The sequence below is a fragment of the Lucilia sericata genome, unplaced genomic scaffold (genome assembly GCF_015586225.1).
Source record: "Lucilia sericata isolate MDLA Ls3-8-SP2 unplaced genomic scaffold, ASM1558622v1 Contig000027F_arrow, whole genome shotgun sequence".
Classification (NCBI taxonomy): Eukaryota; Metazoa; Arthropoda; class Insecta; order Diptera; family Calliphoridae; genus Lucilia; species Lucilia sericata.
The window spans coordinates 578,861-598,957 of record NW_023994065.1 but is presented as its reverse complement, the minus strand read 5'-3'; the positions used below and the strand labels follow the sequence as shown (position 1 = coordinate 598,957).

The following is a 20,097-nucleotide window of genomic DNA, read 5'->3' as shown; positions in this document are numbered from 1 at the left end:
AAAATGAACAACATCCCTCCAATGACACGCTAATGTAAAATTCATAGGTTTTTCACCTGAATTTGAAGCACTTCGGGTTACTAGTTCCCAGCAAAAAATAATTGATGTCATACTTTACAAACCACATCTTAATCACATCTTAAAATGCGATTTCATATTTTTTACTTTTATAAACCAAATATTTCCTTACAAATGAAACCCCAGTTAAAAGTGAGGAAAGAGATGTGGAAAAGTCATTACAAATAACATATTTGAAGTACATCAAGATTTGGTGAAAGAGTAGTGAAATTTACATAAGCGTGTCATTAAGAGAATGTGTTTTATTTTTGACATCCAAATATCGGATTTTTACTGCTTCTAAAAATAAGATCAGATGTAGTTCAAAGCTGCCAAAAATGAACAACATCCCTCCAATGACACGCTAATGTAAAATTCATAGGTTTTACACCCGAATTTGAAGCACTTCGGGTTACTAGTTGTGATGAAAATTCTACATCTTTTTCCACACTTTTTTTGCTGGGTTGTGATGAAAATTCTACATCTTTTTCCACACTTTTTTTGCTGGGAAATAATATAGGGAAATAGACACATTTAATACAAAAGCCCAAAAAAAATTTTATCTAATAAAATGAAAGAACAAAAAAATATATCTTCAGTATTGAAAAAATATAATTATTTTCGCTTCTTCGGAAGTCATTAAACATCACTTCCACAGAAGGTAAAAAAATTCACTTAGTGCTACTTTTGAAGTGGTGATAAATGTTATTATTTTGTACCTACGAATTAAAGTGCGCTAAAAGTACTCTAAAACCTGCGCTAAAATTCTCTTCACATTCTCAAAAACATTCGTTAAACAAGTACCAAAAGTATAGCGAATATTAAAAAATCCACAATCAAAACGAGCTCGAATTAATGTACGAAGTGCAGTACCTTTTCGTTTTGTTTGTGTGCGCAACAGGACCTCGTTAGGTAGCGTATTTTGTATTTGTGATCAAAATACTCTAAAAAGAAACATAAGGTATGTTCATTTAAGTTACCGTACGACTAAAGTTACGTTTCTGCATACACCGTAATCGGCACCGAAAACGAAATTGCATACATTTGCACCGAAAAAAAGTTCGTTTCAGAAATCGGCAAAGAAAATTAGAAACAAAACGGCACCGCTCAGTAACGAAAAACCTGTCATTTGGGGCCGGAACGAAGACAACTTCAAGTAGTTTTTTTCGGTGCTGTAGAAACGAAATTATTTTATTTTATTAAAATTAAATGAGTAAAAAAATAAATTTCTTTATTGGAAGAGGAAAAAATAATATATTATGTCAAAAACAATGAAATTCTATTTAATGTGAGACATCGAAAATTCCGTGACCGTCAAGTGAAAAATAGATTGTGGTTTATATTAGCATATGAATTAAACGCAGAAGGTAAGTTGTTTTAAATTAATTTTCTTAAAATGGTGAAATTAATTGTTCCTGCCACTCAACCGCGCCAATTTCATTGAAATAATCCCTAAATTTATCGCGAATTATCGATGCTTCATTATTTGGTCGTCCACCTACTCATACATTTGTAATTGGAATAATATTATTAACTGGCATTGTCAAATCCTTTACATTTCCAAATATTGTGTCTGCTGTTGAATTAATTTTTTCCGACTGCATCATATTGTGAATTATACATCCAGCATAAATAACATTGTCAATTGTTTCCAGTGTACAAATACCAATTGGTGTGAGAAAAACACAGAAATATGAAGCCATAATTCCAAAAGCATTCTCCGTCGTTCTTCTAGCACGGGAGTGGCGATAATTGTAAATAGCTTTGGATCTATCATGTAATGATTGTTGTCTTGGATAAGGCTTCATCAGGTTTTTGTGCAAAGCAAATGACCCCAGAGTAGTTTAAAAATTTAGATTACAAGAGATCGCACTATGGGTCAGAGAGCAACTCTGACGAGATGAATATAATTAAATAATTAATTGCCGTTGTCACTAATGGCTGTATATAAAATTATCACAATGACGTTTGTAGTACAAAATATGTATATTGAGGTTAGAAAAACATATCTATAATGAACAAAAAATGACTATAACTCCAAAACTGCTGATAATACGAAAAAATTATCTGAAACCAAAATACCGTAAATTAGATTCTCGACAAATTTTGTAATGACTCCTAAATCCGTAGGATGTACTAAAAGGGAGATATATCAAAAAATTGATTATTTTGACCTATGACCTCCAATATTGCAAATATATGACATGATTTCAGTTATTTTTTACCCTCATATTTATAACACTAAGTTGAGGGTCTGTGGTAATTTTTACTTCATTCGGCAATAAAATCTTAATTTACTTGACTATTAATGTGTTAAAATGTGTAAAAAGCACTCATTTCCTATGGAAATTGTAAATGTGGCTAAATAAAAACTCCTATAACTTCCAAACCCATTGAGATCCCATTCTAAAATTTTTACATAGCAATAACAATAACTTTGTCTATTTGTCATAAAAAAATTAAGAAAAACAAAATATCCTTTTTTAAGATATTCAAGGATAAACATAAGATATTCAAGGATAAACATAAACAGAAAAAAAAAATATTTAGCACTCACCACTTCAAATTCACTAGTTTCTAAAGTGTTAAGACATACGTCGTAAGTCGTCTTAACATTTTTCCAAAGTATTTTTAACTCCTGACTTTGAATCTCTAAGGTATAAACCGTATGAATTTCTTAGCCAAAATTGCTAAACATATCCCTGAATGCAGTAAGAGCATCTGATGCTTTAATAAATCAGTTTAGTGAAGAAACCGACATTTTAAGTATATGAAAAGTCAATTAAAATAAATAAATTAACAGCATAATATCAAAGTACTAATTGATTTTAAAATTTTCTATCAACAATAGTGATAATAGCCTGACCGTGCGTAGGGTGCCCAATATATGGGAAAGAAGAAGAATAACCGTTTTTTATTTTATTGTTTTATTTTACAGATGTAAATCTGTAAACAAATAACGCACAAAGAAAAATGTAAAAACCACTGATTTTTTAATAAAATATTAACAGAGTTTACTTTAGTTTATTGTCCGTAGGATCAAAAAGAAATTAAAAAATTTCAAATATAAATAAAAGTTAGTGCAATATATGAACGGATTTTGCTGATTTTAAATAGGAAACTTCTCGAAAGCATGTCTGATAGAATAATTGGAGATTTGGATCCCGAAGATATCTGGGTTCTTCAGAAAACTGATTTCAACAGACAGACAGACGGACGGACATGGCTGAATCGACTCCGCTATCTATAAGGATTCAGAATATATATACTTTATGGGGTCGGAAAATTATATTTTGGAAATTACAAACGGAATGACAAACTTATACATACCCTTCTCACGAAGGTGAAGAGTATAAAAAAGAAATACAAAATTAACTAAAGAAATGTGTATGTGTGTTCGCGAAGAAAACAAACGAATTTTACCACTTGCTCACAATAGAAATATGTACCTTATTTCGTAGAAATAAATAAATGAAAAATATATCTCCGGTGGACTGTATTAATGGAATGGAGTTGAAGGTGCCAAAAAGATCCGGTACTGATATCAATATCCAAAATTCCGGTTCGCTAAGACCAAATGTTCAGCTCCAACAATTTCCCAAGATTTTATATAAAATAAAACAAAGAATATTCAAATTTATTAGAGAGGAAGATCTCTTTTTATTTCAACCAAAATATTACCTCGTAGAAGTATATGGTTTTTATAAGTAATATGCACATAGTGCTTGTGTCGTAGACAAATCAAAAGTTATTTATAATGTCAAACGAACAAGCATAAATTTGGTGGCAAAACAATATTTAAGCACCGTTAGTGGTTTACTCGTTAGAATCTTCCAGCAATAAAGTGGAGCTTTAAGATACTAACGTTGTTATAAAAAGTATTACAAAAAAAGTAGTTACATCAATTCTAACTTAAACAGGTAGAAAAAAGTACCAAAAGGAGAAAAACGGGAAATTTGATTTTATTCAAAGTCACTGACCAAATTTTAATCAATTTGAAGAAATTGATAGATTTAGTAACACTAAATATACCAATGGAGTGTTACTTGCAACTCCGGTACAAAGGACTATATTTTGGTACTTTTTCGTTTTTAACTGGTACTTTTTGTGTTTGTATAATATGATAGTTGAAACATGATATTAACCATGTGGAGCCCGTAGTTAATGAGAACCAATAAAATGGGACTTTTTGGTACTTTTTCGTTCTTTAAAGGGTAATTTTAGAATTTTTTTTGTATTTAAAGGACAATCGGGCAGCTCTATTGAACTATGTTTCGGATAAAATCTATTTTTTAATTACTTAGGCTTACCAAATAAATTATGTACATAAAGTTAACAAATTAATTTTTTTTTTTAATAAAATATATAAAGGTATAAAATGGTATTTTTTTTTTGCAAATTGTGAATCTCACGAGGAACGCTCGCTCTTTGAGACATAACAAGGTGTAGGGTCCACCAATAATTTTATTTTTCATTTGTTTAAAAAAAAATTCAAAGAAAAATATACCAAGACTCAAATTATGCAGATTTTACAATATTACGCACGAATTCAAAAAGATAAGGACTTAAACGAAAATATTCTTTAAATTTCGTATCATCATCCATCAAATATCGATCAACCAAGATATGTGCACCTTCTCTGGACCAGTTTTTGTACATTACGTGAATATTTTTCTTGCTTTCAATATTAACAGCAATAACATATCTTCGTATTTATGTTATAGGCAGCAATTCGATAATTTGTTTCGTTAATTTCATCGACACTATAATTTTCCATATTGTTAGTAATTCTTCAATATACCTTTCGATGCACAATTTTCCACATTCAAATGACAACTTAAAAAATAATTTCGTTTCTGTTTTATGCCGCAACGCACCTAACTTAAACGAAAACAATTCAGAAACGAGACGGTGACGAACACCAACGTTTTTCAGTTTCAGTTTTCGTTTCCGTCGCCGATTATGCTGTATGCGGAAACCCAGCTTAAGGCTGGACACAGGTTTCCGTCATATGATTTAACAAAAATTTTACACCAGTAAGTTTTAAGCGGTAATGAACAAAATGGGACCCATCCAGCCCATTTTAAAGTACGATTTCAAAAGATGGAATTCCAAGTTTATATACAAAATATGCTATAATTATTAATCTATATATGTAAAATTCTAACGTTACTGACTGACTGACTGACTGATTCACTGACTGATTCATCATCGCACAGCCTAAACGGTTGAAGCTAAAGAGCTGAAATTTGGACAGGAGGTTGGTCACCCACCAAATAGATCCACTAAGACGGAATTTTTGGCATTTCGAATGTTTATTGGGTAAAAAAGAGTAAAAACGGGTAAATTCGGTAACCTCATAGCTCCTAAACTAGAAAAGATACAAAAACAGTTTAAAGCTTATCGTCGTTCATTTAAAAAATAGGCGGAACGGTGTCTGGTACTTTTTTCAAAGTCGGGCCCTATAGGGAATAAACGGGTAAAAACTGTATTTTTTTTGCACCCCATGTATTTTATAAACCAGTGTACATTCAAAAAATAATTTTGATTCCTTCATAACTTAACGCATAAATAAAATATGAATCAGTATTTTTTGGATATTCGGACGTTTAAGGGGTGAAAATTGTACCTATTTTTGGTACTTTTTTCATAAAACATTGTTTCCTATGTGTTATGTTTAATAATAATTCAGAATATTTATTTACTTTGCAAATGATATTGTACATTGAGAAAAACTAACTGTTCAGTAACGTATTTATGAGCACAATGAATAATAAGAACAAGATAATAAAGAATAAAAAGAAGTTTATCTAATGAAGTTGCCAGATGGTTGAACTACTATGCATTTGTTAGGGTTGCCGTAACATCTCCCTTCTTAAGTTGACTGCGTCTCCACTGGTTGTCTTCGAGCGGTGATACGTCTAGGAACACTGTTTGGAGGAGGAGTAGTTGGAGGTGTAGAAAAGGTTTCTTCCGCTGATGAATTAAGTATATTAAATTCTTCCATAAGAACGTCGAGAGGTAACTTTCCATTAGATGTTATCTGTGAGTCAACATCATTCGATGATCTTGGTCGTAGTTGGTTGACGTGTGCTCTGATGAGTTTATAACGGTGGTCTCCAATTTGAATAGTTGTGTTATAGATAACATTTCCTATCCTCTCAACGATTTCACCAGGACCTTGACGAAAACAGCATCACCATTTTCAAAGTGTCTTGGTCTTGTGCCTTGTTTACGTTTGTATTGTAGCTCCATTTGTTCGCTTTTTTCATCTGATGGGGGTTGCGGCTTCTTCAATACGTCCATAATGGTTCTCATTTTTCTGCCAATAAAAGCTTCTGCTGGAGATGCTCCATTTGGTGAATTTACATTAGGTGTAGAACGGTATACTTCAAGGAACGTATTAAGTATCTCCGTCATCGTGCCTTCTCCCTCACATTTTCTTAAAGCTCGCTTTAATGTATCCACAAATCGCTCTGCTTGGCCGTTTGAGCTTGGGTGGAATCGAACTGTTCTGGTGTGTTGAATGCCGCGACCTTTGCACCAATTTTCAAAGTTTTCGGAACAAAATTGTGTGCCGTTGTCGGAAATGAGCTGTTCGGGGTTTCCAAATTGGCTGCAGTACTCGTTCAAAAATTTGAGGGTAGCCAACGTTGTAATGGTCGTTTCGTATATTGCCGGGTACTTAGAATATGCGTCAATGATTATTAGGTAATAATTACCATTTACGGGACCTGCATAATCCATGTGAACCCTTTCAAGATTCCGTACAGTTATCGGCCAGGAGTGTAGATCTGCCTTCACCGGGTTTTTTCGCTGCAAGTTGGCACTTGTCACATTTTTTTACGAACTCTTCGATGTCTTTATCGATGTTTGGCCAGTATACGTAGCTCCGGGCCAATGATTTGCACCTTTCAATTGCGAAATGACCTCGATGTAGTTGTCTCAAAATGCGTTTACGATATAATCCTGGTACGACTATACGAGTGTTTAGAAGCAAACATCCACCAACAAAGGACAGGAAGTCCTTTCTGTTAAAATATGGTACAATTTCAGGTTCCAAATCATTTGATTTGTGGGGCCAGCCAGTATCCATGTAATGCAGTATTCTCTGAAGTGTTTTGTCCTTTTCGCTACTTTTCACAATCATGTTATGGGTAACAGGAAGCGCTGACAAAGACTCATTAAGATCGTTTTCGAAATCCTTTTCCAGATTTATTGAAGCTATAATGTAATCATCTGATGGCTTTTCATGGGAGCTTATGAGCCTTGAGAGGACGTCCGCATGGCCAAAGTCCTGAGTGTTTGTGTATTTGATGTCAAAATCATAAGCCAACAACGTTAGCGCCCATCTTTGCAGACGATTTGCTGTGTAGACCGGAATGTCCTTTTTGGATCCAAAAATCGTCAGCAGAGGCTTATGGTCGGTATGTAAGGTGAATTTACGTCCCAAAAGCATACGGTGAAATTTCTTCACTGCAAAAATTAGGGCCAGGCCCTCCTTTTCTATCTGGCTATAATTTTTCTCTGGGGCAGTTAATGATCGTGACGCGTGATGTATGGCCTTGAAACGTCCGTCGGGAAATGTGTAATAAATAATTGCGCCGATGCCGTGACTGGAGGCGTCGGCTGCTACATGTATGGGTAAAGTTGGATTATAATGCGTAAGAAGCAAATCCGAAGTGAGAATGTTCTTAAATTCGTCAAGGGCATTTTGGCATTCTGATGTCCACTTAAAAATGGAGTCCTTTTTAAGAAGATCGTCCAATGGTTTTCTTAACTTCTTCATATTAGGCACATATTTACCATAATGATTAATGGATCCTAACAGCGATCTTACCTCCGATATGTTTTCAGGTACTTTAAGGTCCTGGATTGCCTTAATTTTTTCCGGATCTGGACGAACGCCAACAGAGTCTATTATTTGGCCAAGATATTTAATCTGATTTTTAAAAAATTGACATTTTTCAAATTTGAGTCGAAAACCAAACTCGTCAATCCGCTGTAGTAATTTTTGAAGATTTACTTTATGCTCGGACAAGTCTTTGCTGGCTAACATGATGTCATCAATGTACGCTTTGGCACCTTCTATACCTGTACATAGCTGGTCCATGATGCGTTGAAAAGCACCAGGTGCTGATTTTATTCCGGGTGTTAAACGGTTGAAACGAAATAGACCTTTGTGTGTGTTAACAGTCACTAATTCTTTGCTCTCATCATCTATTTCCGCTTGTAGATAGGCGTCAGATAAATCCAGATGACTGAAAACTTTACATTCATGCACTTCGGAAAGAATTTCCTCTGGAGTTGGTAGCGGGTATTGATTTGATTCAATAACGTCTTTCAGACCTGTAGAGAAATCACCACATATTCTTATTTTACCATTACGCTTACTTACGACTATAGGAGCTGCCCATTTTGATGTGTCAACTGGTGTTATGATATCTGCATTTTGTAGACGTTGTAGCTCCTCTTCGATTTCCGCACGAGCGGCATATGGAACTGGTCGTTTTGGTATAAAAACTTCCTTAGCTTGTGGTAACAATTGTATGTGTACCTTTGTTTTGGTGCAGAGACCCAAGGACTTGTTGTCGAAAACTCTGCTGAAAGAGGTTTTCAATGCTGCTATGTCGTCCTCAAAATTTATCTGACAGCACCATGATGTTATAAGAGTGTCCCATAAATTTAATGCTTGAATCCAGTCAATGCCCATTACGTTGAGTCCATTGACGTCAGAAATATAACACCGGAGAGTTTTAATCGAGTCTCCAATGGAAACGGCTGATGTAAATTCAGCTAAAAGTGAAATTGAGTTTGAGTTTGCGTCATTGGCCGTGTCTTTTGTGTCACAAGTTGGAGGTTGGCCAATAGATTTCCACGTTTGTGTGGAAATGATCGTTATGTCGGATGATGTGTCGACTTGCAACTGAACGGTGTGTTCATTGATGGAGACAATGACATACTTACGTAAATCTTTATAATTGATTGCATTCGTAGAAAATACTGTCTTTGCACTGTAGTTTGACTGTTGTCTAAATGATTTCCCCTTGGGATTTGTCGATTTACGTTGACTGACGGCAGCGCAGTAGCCATCTTTGTGCCCTGTCTGCTTACACTTGGAGCATGTGTGTTTGGAATATGGGCAATCCCTGACGTAGTGAAGATCGCCACAAAACCAGCATGGTGTTCTTGGAGTCTTTTTGTGTTGATCGGATGGCTGTGATATAGCCTGTATAACGTGTGGTTGTTGTTCAATCAACGTTGTGTCGGTTTTCAAATCCAAAATCTTCTGCGTTTCATCGACAAGATTGTCCAAATTTACCGTATCCTTACCATCATTGAGGTATCTTAGTAAACGCGTTCGAATATCGTTGGCTCTGATGGATTTTAATCCCAGTACAAAAATTAAGCACTTGAACTGGTCAACGTTGAATTGATTCAACTTGAATAGTTCACACTGAAGATTAACGCGACTGGCGTATTCCTTGAAATCCTCAGCTTCTGATTTCGTGAGCTGGAGGCACTTGTAACGTTGACTGACTTCAGTTTCCGTTCTGCCAAAAAGTTTAGTTAACTTTTCAATTGTCTCTGTGAAAGTTATGTCTTTCGGATGCTTGCACTTGGTTGGACATCTTCCTCCATAGTAATGATACTCTGCATGTATCATCAAGTGTATCAGCCTCCCGTTCGAAAACATGACTGTATCGATTGTACCACGATTCGAAAACTAGGCCACTTTCCGGCTCATATGTGAAATTAGTCATTGAATTCGACAATGATTCCATGAGAGTAGCTTTCGATGTACACGGTTCATTTTTGCCATTTGCTGAACCTGCACCTTGTGCAACGCAAAGTTGAGTTAGTTGAAACAATAATTCTGTTTGTCTGTCTATAGACGTTTGGTGATCTGCGAGCAATTTTACGATTTTCTCGTCAGACATTGTTGTTCTGTTCATGTACGTGTGTTCAATAATAAAAATCGTTAGGCTTTTTCTTATTCACGATCCTCGTCGCCACAATTGTTATGTTTAATAATAATTCAGAATATTTATTTACTTTGCAAATGATATTGTACATTGAGAAAAACTAACTGTTCAGTAACGTATTTATGAGTACAATGAATAATAAGAACAAGATAATAAAGAATAAAAAGAAGTTTATCTAATGAAGTTGCCAGATGGTTGAACTCCTATGCATTTGTTAGGGTTGCCGTAGCACTATGTATTGATTTGTACATGTGAATGAATACTTAATGATGGGCAAAACGATTTATATACGATGTAGATTTTTACGAAGTCTCGACTTTCCCCTCAGAACCGAAGTCCCGCAGGTGGATTTTTAAGAAATCTCTCGACTTTCTCCACAGAACCGGAGTCCCGCAGGTGGATTTTTGGGAAGTCTCTCGACTTTTCCTACAGAACCGAAGTCCTGTAGGTGGATTATTATTTAATATAAGTAATGTAAGATATGTATATAAAGATAATAAATAAGAAGGTAAAAACATAAATAAAGTAGTAGGAACATAAATATATTTCTGTGAGCGTTTTAAAGTGATAATAACTTAGAGCGGGTTTTTGAGATGGTAATCAAATGCCGATTAATAATCAGATTAGTTAATCTAAAAATAAATTTAATCTTATGTTAATCCCCTTTGATGTTTTTGAGTACAAGATTAAACTTCGCAGTGTTGCCATACAAAACAACAGAAAACTTCACTGTTTGTTATCAAAACAATGCATATTTTATAAAAAGAAGAAGACAATTGTAAATTTAATATGAAAATTAATGAAAACTTAAATTAAAAACAAAAAAATGTATTTTGAAGTGTCCATAATTTATACTAATCAATAAATAGAACAATTTAATGTTTATATTTATAAAAATTTTATTAATTTTTTTGCATCAGCTGTTTACACTTTAGCATTTCGTGCTTAAGATTAAACCACCTCCATTGGGCGCTTAAACTTGCAAACAAAATTAACTAATTGAGTACTCAAAAACATCTTTCGAGGATTAATTTTAATTTAATCGCTAATCTTTCACCTAAAGATTGGCCCTTAAAGGTTAAAAAGCGTTAGACCACGTAGAATACGTTAAATTGTCGATATATGTATGTTTCAAAGTACCTAGAATTAGCTGGACCTGTCAGTACCCAACCAAATATAGTTTTCTGTGCCAATAATGACCCTAATATGTTTTGTTGTATTTCTGGTAAAATAATGCGCGGATAACAATCTGCTCTGATAAGAATATCTACAGCCCTACTAGTAAAAAGATTAGAATCAGCCAAACAAAGATTTGGCAATAATTTTTCAATATCGAAATTTACAGAAGTCGAAGGCAAATTTCCTGTTAATTCTGGTAAAACAAATGCGTTAGTTGATAGTTTTAGTGAAGAATCTAAATCTGAACTAATTTCCAAAGGACACAATTTTGTAACTCCAAAAACTACATTATTAACGCCAGAAACGTTAGAATTCGCAGAATGAGTGGGAAGTTTTAATCTTTTTCGTAAACGTTCAGGAATGAAATAACATTCTGAACCCGTATCTATTAAAGCACGGACCTTATGGCTGTTATGAATTATGTTTACCATATCCCTAACAAAACGGACTGATTCTGTCTAGTATGAAATACTTGTGGATGAAGCATAGAATGATGTCGATTATTGCAAATAAAACGGTTATTATTGATTGTACAACTTTATGTTTAGTAATTGGTTTAGTAATAGTAGAACTATTTGACTGCACTGAATAGTCGACGTCAGTCGAGTTCGTACCTTTAATATCTTGAAAACATTGCAATGTCTGAATTCTTTCTGTCAGAATGTTATGGAAATCTTTCCATATAGACAATACAGTTTTGTTTTTAACACCCTGTTCCCACAAAATAACTGTAGATCTAGGCAGACGTTGAATATACATAAAAATGATAATTGGGTCCCAATTATCAGTAGGCACTTTATAAATAGAAAGAGCCGTAAGGCAACTATTAATTCCGCGTTGTAATGTTTTAAGTGCTGTAATCGATTCCTAGTCAAGGAAATAAGACCAAAAATATGTTTTAGTTGGTTATGTACCAACATACGAGGATTCTCATATGCTTCCTTTAGTTCGCGCCAAGCTACCTCAAAACTTGCGTTAACAAGTGGATATTTAGAAACGATTTCTTTTGCCTCAGCCTCGGTTTTTCGTATTACATAGCAAAAGCGCGAGCTATTAATATAAATTGCGGTAAATAAATCGCTAAAAGTGGGCCAAGAAACATAGTCACCTCCGAATGGATCAATATCACAAGGACCGTTGGAAATTCACTACTTTTCAAAGCCGATTTGAATTTATCTATTTTTTTAATATATTGATCCTCCACATTGGACATAAGCTGAGTAGGTGGCTTGATATTTAGCACTCACCACTTCAAATTCACTAGTTTCTAAAGTGTTAAGACATACGTCGTAAGTCGTCTTAAGAAAGTATTTTGAACTCCTGACTCTGAATCTCTAAGGTATAAACCGTATGAATTGCTAAACATATCCCTGAATGCATTAACAGCATCTGATGCTTTAATAAATGCGTTTAGTGAAGAAACCGACATTTTAAGTATATGAAAAGTCGATTAAAATAAATAAATTAACAGCACGATATCAAAGTACTAATTTATTACAAAATTTTCTATCAACAATAGTGATAATAGCCTGACCGTGCGTAGGGTAGGAAAGAAGAAGGATAACCGTTTTTGTATTTTATTGTTTTATTTTACAGATGTAAATCTGTAAACAAATAACGCACAAAGGAAAATGTAAAAACCACTGATTTTTTAATAAAATATTAACAGAGTTTACTTTAGTTTATTGTCCGTAGGATCAAAAAGAAATTAAAAAATTTCAAATATAAATTAAAGTTAGTGCAATATATTTGCAAATTTAAAAAGTTAAAAAAGAAATACAAAATTGACTAAAGAAATGTGTGTGTGTGTTCGCGAAGAAAACAAACAAATTTTACCACTTGCGTCCGGACTAGTCAGGTGGTAGCACCAGGCTTGACTACTCCGCGAGCTTCTGGAGCAACAACAACAACAACAACAACCGCAAGTAGCCGGCCCAAGCTGGCTGCTTGTAAACCAAAACCGCCCACTAAGCCTTCGGGTGTGGGTAAAGGTCCCAGCGGTGAGGTACCTCTGCCTGTCGTGGCGAGTACCTCTGCAGCCGCAAAAGCAGCCCTTGCTGATTCAAATTCAGCTCAATCCCTATCTTCGGGTGACAACAAGGTCTCCCAAGTGCCCTGTGCGAATGTGGAATCGTCGACCCTGATGTCGGATTCCTCTGCTGCACCTCCCCCTACATTGGAAAAGTCGTCGAACTCGTTGTCGGGCTCTTCCAATGTATCCCTAGAGTCTTCCCCCAGGCACAAAACACCTTCCAGAAGGGCTTTTGTTCATCGGCGGGCCGCCGAGCGCATCGTTGAGCGTCATGGCGCCAAACCCAACGATGCTTTAACGAGAGACGAGAAATCGTCCCTCGATTGGGCGAAAAGCCTCCTGGCTAGGCTAAAGGGCTCCGATCCTCCAGCTGAGGCAGAAGTGGTTAGACCTGCTGCCGAGGCGCCTAAACGGCAACGATCTGAGGAGGAGACCCTTACTTCTATGCCGAACGACCAGCCGACTAAACGTCAAAAACAGGCGCAAACCATTGTCATCAATAGGCCTTTCAGTGAAGTGGCTAGAAACCCACTGGTAAGGGCTATTGTTGACCAAAGCAACAGCGACGGAGCCATCTCCCAGGAAAAATGGGGGACTATCCGTCAGAAGATGCTAGGCGTGTACTGGAAGATCCTCAAGGAGAATCCAGGACCCGCCCCCCAAAACGATGATGCTGGTTGGTACCAGGGTCACATTAAGCTGCTAGCTTGTTCAAATGAGCGAAATTCCTCGCAGACCGAGATCAATTGCCACCATCCCAACTGAGCCACATGACCCGGCGGAAATTCTGGCGTTCCTACAAAGCGGAAATCCTCATCTACCTACCCATGATTGGAAGGTGGTGAAGGTTTCCGCCCCGATGGGAAATGTCAGAAAGGCGACTGTTGTCCTTAATAAGGAAACGTTGGCGCCATTGCGTGAATGCGGAGGTAAAGTTTACTATGGTTTTGATAGTATCTACCTTCGCATTTATCGCAGTGACGCCAAACGCAGCGCCGCCGCCTCTGGTACTAAGCCGGAGGCTCCGTCCAAGGAGGATAATGGAAAGGCCGACGATCCCGCTGGTTCTGAGAACCAAGAAGACTCCCAGTCTACCACAGGTATAATGGGTGAGCTTCTTGGCAATCTGAAGTTAGCGGAGGATGGAGACAGTTCGCAGGATTCCGATCCTGAGGACGTCGACGTCACTGTCGTGTACGATCCTGATCTCGGAGATGGTGAAGGTAACCCAGATTAACCTTCACCACTCCAAAGCAGCATCAGCTGCTTTGCTCCTCCGGATGGCTGAGAGAGGGGAGGAGCTCATCTTGGTCCAAGAACCGTGGACCCACCACGGCAAAATCCTTGGACTATCTCTCAGAGGTTACAAACTTCTGTTTTCAAATCCTGCAGGTAATATTAAAAATATTAGAGCCTGTATTCTGGCCAAAAATCATTTAGATATCTTCATCTTATCTGATTACAGCGATGAGGATACGGTAGCGGCGGCACTTGAGACCGGAAACTCCACCATCTGGTTCCTTAGCTGCTATATGGCGCATGACCATGGTGAACAACCGCCAAACGACCTGGTCAGAGATCTAATGCGCGAAGCAAATAGGCGTCACGTTCCTGTGATAATTGGCGCTGATGCAAATGCTCATCACAGTGTCTGGGGCAGTTCAGACACCAACAGTAGAGGTGAGTGTTTACTTGACTTTTTATTAGAATTTAATATGACAGTCGTTAATAGAGGTTCAGAACCTACTTTTGTTGTGACAAACAGAAAGGAAGTTCTGGATATTACATCTATTAGTACAAACTACATAGAATTGATCAAAGATTGGAATGTCTCCAATGACTGCTCCTTCTCTGATCACCGCTACCTGGACTTTGACATAGTGGTCCAGGTCAAAGTTTCAAAACCCTTTCTAAATAGAAGGAAAACAAATTGGGAGAGGCACAAAGCTTCTCTGAGTACTATTCTTCCCTCTGCTCCGACGGTAGAGAGCATAAGGGATATTGATTTGGCTGCAAATTGGATTGCTAGTTCTCTGAGCGTTGCCACGAAGAGATCTTGTAGATTATCCAGTGGCCTAAAAAAGGACAAACCACCGTGGTGGAGTCCTGACATAGCGAGCATGAGAAGGACATGCCGCCGTTCTTTTAACGAGGCTAAGAGATCAGGTAACTGGTCCCTTTATAAGGCAAACGTTAATAAGTTTAAAAATTTGGTTCGGAATGCGAAGCGGAACTCGTGGAGGGTTTTCTGTAGCAATATTGAAAGCTCTTCCGAAACCAGTCGTCTCCGTAAAATTTTGTCAAAGTCCCCTTCTGTTCCTAGCTATATACAGAAAATGGATGGGAGCTGGACTTCAGGTAGTCAGGAGACTTTAGAGCTTCTCCTTAATACTCACTTTCCTGGTTGTATTCCAATTAGTGATTTGACTAATTTCTCTCCAACTTCAATGCGGACTGTAACACACGTGCCTATTGAAGATGACATTATCCGTTGGGCAATTAAAAGCTTTGATCCTTACAAAGCGCCCGGCCCTGATGGTATTATTCCTGCAGATCTTCAACACAATATAGATCTTGTAGTTCCTTGGCTGCGGAACTTATACACAGCCTGTCTCTCTTGGTCATACATTCCTACTCAATGGACCAAGTGTAATGTGATTTTTATTCCCAAGGGGGGTAAAACTTCACACACTAAGGCAAAAGATTACAGACCAATATGTCTGGCATCATTTATGCTGAAAACATTGGAAAGGATAATCGATATCCACATTAGGACCTCGATAGATAAATCCTTTCTCTCTGCCTCTCAACATGCATACACGAAGGGCAAATCTGTTGAGACGGCTCTTCATACTCTCGTTGGTCATATTGAAAAATCCATGAGGTATGGAAATTATTCACTGGTTGCCTTTCTTGATATAGAAGGCGCTTTTAATAACGTCAATCCTGCATCTATCTGCCAATCTCTATCTCGGGCTGGGTTTGGTAGGTCCGTTGTGGGATTTGTCGAGAGTCTTCTCTCAAATAGGATCATTGAATCCTCCTTAGGAGATACAGTAATCTCTAGAAAAGCTTTAAGAGGTACTCCACAAGGGGGAGTACTATCACCACTCTTATGGAACATGGCCATAAATGATATTCTGGTAAAACTAGACTCTCTTGGCTATAAAACAGTCGCCTATGCTGATGATGTCGCGGTTGCGGTATCAGGCGATCACCTTGAAACCATATCCCAAAGGCTAGAACAAGCACTAAAGATCATTAGCTCGTGGAGTGTCGAATGTGGTCTTAGTGTAAATCCTAGTAAAACGGAACTTGTGCTATTCTCTAGCAAATACAAGATTCCTTTATTTCCTCTTCCTTGCCTTAACGGCGAAGTATTAAAACTCTCGGACAGCGCTAAATATCTTGGCGTTATCCTAGATAAGAAACTATCTTGGAGTACAAATGTACTCTCTAGGGCATCTAAAGCCATTACGGCACTATATGTTTGTAGGAAGGCTATAGGAACATGCTGGGGCATAAATCCAAAGAATGTTCACTGGCTCTTTGAGGCAGTTATTAAACCTATTATGCTATATGGGGTTGTTGTATGGTGGCAGGCGCTTGAAAAGGCTTCACTCAGACAACAACTGGAAGAAGTAATGAGATCAACTGCGCTTCTTATCACAGGCGCTCTCAGAACAACTCCTTCGAAGGCGCTGTTCACTATGCTCAACTGGCTCTCGGTCGATCTCCTTGCAAGGAAATTGGCTATGTCAACTGCGGCCAGATTGAGTGTAACTGGCAAATGGAAACAATGCTCCATAGGCCATGCTAGGATCATAGATCTTATACCGGATAATCAGTACATTGTTGATTATTGTATTCCAGTACCATCTCTAGTGAGAAAGTTCCAATATCATATATCTTCGGAGTATGAGGAATCTCTCCTTCCGCCGAATAATTGCTTCCGAGTGTATACAGACGGATCCAAGACGACGAAAGGAGTTGGTGGTGGCATTTTCATTGAGGAATTTGGAACGAAAATCTCCTTTCGACTTAATGATGAATGTAGTATCCTTCAGGCTGAAATATCGGCGATAAGGAGGGCGGTAAATTGGCTAAGGTACTATCGGATATCTAATAGGGATATCAGAATTTATACTGATAGTCAAGCTGCTATTAAATCCCTAACTGGTGTGTTCTCCACATCCAAAATTGTCCATGAATGCCGGACGTCCCTCAATGAGATGGCGAGACATTCGAACATCACCCTAATTTGGGTAAAGGGACATGGGAATTCGTATGGCAACGGTATTGCTGACACATTGGCAAGAGCTGGCACTATGCTTAGCAGAATGGATATTGATCAGTTCTGCGGAATACCACTACTTGCAGTTAAGAGGCAAATCAGTGCAAAATGCCTCTGCATCGCTCGCGACAAATGGTCGCGTGAACACACGTGCTCAACATGTAGAGCACTGTGGCCACAAATGGATCCTCAAAGGTCTAAATATCTTCTTGGTCTCCAAAGACCGCAGTTAAGTAGACTGATATCAATAATCACTGGCCACTGTAAATTTGGGAACCATGCTAGACGCATTGGTCTCCCGTTCAACGACTACTGTAGGAGTTGTCAAAACGAGGATGAAGAAGAGACTATTACTCATCTTCTCTGCGATTGTCCTGCTTTGGCGGAGGCCCGTTTTCAGACGCTTGGATCTACCTATTTTGGTGATCTAACCGAATTGTCAAACATTCAATTAGAACGTCTTCTAGAGTTCATTAATTTGTCAAAATGGGTGTGAATCCTATTACTCACACTACTCATCCACGGCAGCTGCCCTGGCTTTCTCATTTCTCATCATCTCCTTCTCTCTGCAAATGTCTCTGTTCTTTCACTCTCCTCTATCTCTCCCTCTCTTTTCTTTTCTTCTTCTTACAGGTATTTTTACAAAGGGATCAACATGGACCCAAGTAAAGCCGAAATTGGCTACCTGTGTAAACCTAACCTAACCTTACCACTTGCTCACAATAGAAATATGTACCTTATTTCGTACCTTATTTCGTAGAAATAAATAAATGAAAAATATATCTCCGGTGGACTGTATTAATGGAATGGAGTTGAAGGTGCCAAAAAGATCCGGTACTGATATCAATATCCAAAATTCCGGTTCGCTAAGACCAAATGTTCAGCTCCAACAATTTCCCAAGATTTTATATAAAATAAAACAAAGAATATTCAAATTTAATAGAGAGGAAGATCTCTTTTTATTTCAACCAAAATATTACCTCGTAGTGCTTGTGTCGTAGACAAATCAAAAGTTATTTATAATGTCAAACGAACAAGCATAAATTTGGTGGCAAAACAATATTTAAGCACCGTTAGTGGTTTACTCGTTAGAATCTTCCAGCAATAAAGTGGAGCTTTAAGATAAAAAGTATTACAAAAAAAGTAGTTACATCAATTCTAACTTAAACAGGTAGAAAAAAGTACCAAAAGGAGAAAAACGGGAAATTTGATTTTATTCAAAGTCACTGACCAAATTTTAATCAATTTGGAGAAATTGATAGATTTAGTAACACTAAATATACCAATGGAGTGTTACTTGCAACTCCGGTACAAAGGACTATATTTTGGTACATTTTCGTTTTTAACTGGTACTTTTTGTGTTTTTATAATATGATAGTTGAAACATGATGTTAACCATGTGGAGCCCGGAGTTAATTAGAACCAATAAAAGGGGACTTTTTGGTACTTTTTCGTTCTTTAAAGGGTAATTTTTGAATTTTCTATAATATTAAACCTAGAAACGTGAAATTAAACATGCATTGCTACGAGTAAGTGAGAACCAATAAAAGGGGACTTTTTAATACTTTTTCGTTCTTTAAAAGGTACTCAAAATGCGTTGTAAATAGTGAGCTTAACACGTTTGTTAAATATTCATATTCCTCGGAATTTCATTGTTCAAAACATTAGCACCCCCATAAAAATGATTTTTTAGATCGAATTTTTCCATTATTTGTTTATAGATTTTAATTAGAATTAATTAGATTTTAATTAGAAATTAAATTTTATATATAAAAATATCCTTTTTACTTTGTTTTTTAATGTTAAAATTAATTTTTTCATCACTTTATTGGCCGTATAGCACCAGACATCTAAATCGGAGGTACTACTTTCATTGTATCCTAAATAAAATTAAGAAACAATAAAAAAATTCTTCAAAATGTTAAATTATCTATAAAATTAATTTTTAAGAAGATTTTGAACTGAAAAAGTTTTAAATCCATCTACTGATAACGATAATATACCGAACTTTGGACCAAATTTCGAGCAAAATTTCAATATTAGGCAACTCAAGTCGTCCGCGGAAGTTAAAAAGGGACTAGAATAATGCTAAACTAAGTTAAATTTAACACAAAAAGTTCACAAAATTAACATTTTTTGAAAATTTAGAATGTCGTACGTAAATTTCTGTTTGGTAATTTATACTGCCAAATATTGAAATATTGCTCGAAATTTGGCCCAAAAATCGGTATATTATAATTATCAGTAGACAAATATAAAACTTTTTCATCTCAAAATCTTCTCAAAAATTAATTTTATAGATAATTTAACATTTTGAAGGCATTTTTTTCATTGTTTCTTAATCTTATTTAAGAAATTTTGAAAGTGGCTCCTCCGATTCAGCTGTCGGCCAATAAAATTTCTATACGGCCAATAAAATTTCGAAAAAACAAATTTTAACATTAAAGAATAAAGTAAAAAGGATATTTTTATATTTAAAATGTAATTTCTAATTAAAATTTTTTAAATAAATAATCGAAAAATCCGATTTAAAAACTCATTTTAAGAGG

The 20,097-nt window shown here is 36.5% G+C and overlaps 3 protein-coding genes across 5 annotated transcripts in view; all 3 read right to left on the bottom strand.

The window, feature by feature from the left end:
* The window catches only part of LOC119610268 (zinc finger CCCH domain-containing protein 18), a 135,798-nt gene that overhangs the window by 91,947 nt on the left and 23,754 nt on the right, over positions 1 to 20,097 (bottom strand). The window lies entirely within an intron of this gene.
* Positions 5,933 to 6,477, bottom strand: LOC119610180. Its single transcript, XM_037965311.1, has 2 exons — positions 6,285 to 6,477; positions 5,933 to 6,174 (listed from the first exon to the last, which is right to left on the bottom strand). Exons 1-2 carry the CDS (start codon positions 6,475 to 6,477, stop codon positions 5,933 to 5,935), a joined length of 435 nt encoding a protein of 144 aa, XP_037821239.1.
* On the bottom strand, positions 6,815 to 9,724 carry LOC119610172 (uncharacterized protein K02A2.6-like). Its single transcript, XM_037965301.1, has one exon. It carries the CDS (start codon positions 9,722 to 9,724, stop codon positions 6,815 to 6,817), a length of 2,910 nt encoding a protein of 969 aa, XP_037821229.1.

Coding starts and splice junctions, on each gene's coding strand:
- LOC119610180 (XM_037965311.1), bottom strand. CDS start 6,477: ATGACGGAGATACTTAATACGTTCCTTGAAGTATACCGTTCTACACCT. Junction 6,175..6,284: donor ACAATACAAACGTAAACAAG/GCACAAGACCAA, acceptor TTCAAATTGGAG/ACCACCGTTATAAACTCATC.
- LOC119610172 (XM_037965301.1), bottom strand. CDS start 9,724: ATGATACATGCAGAGTATCATTACTATGGAGGAAGATGTCCAACCAAG.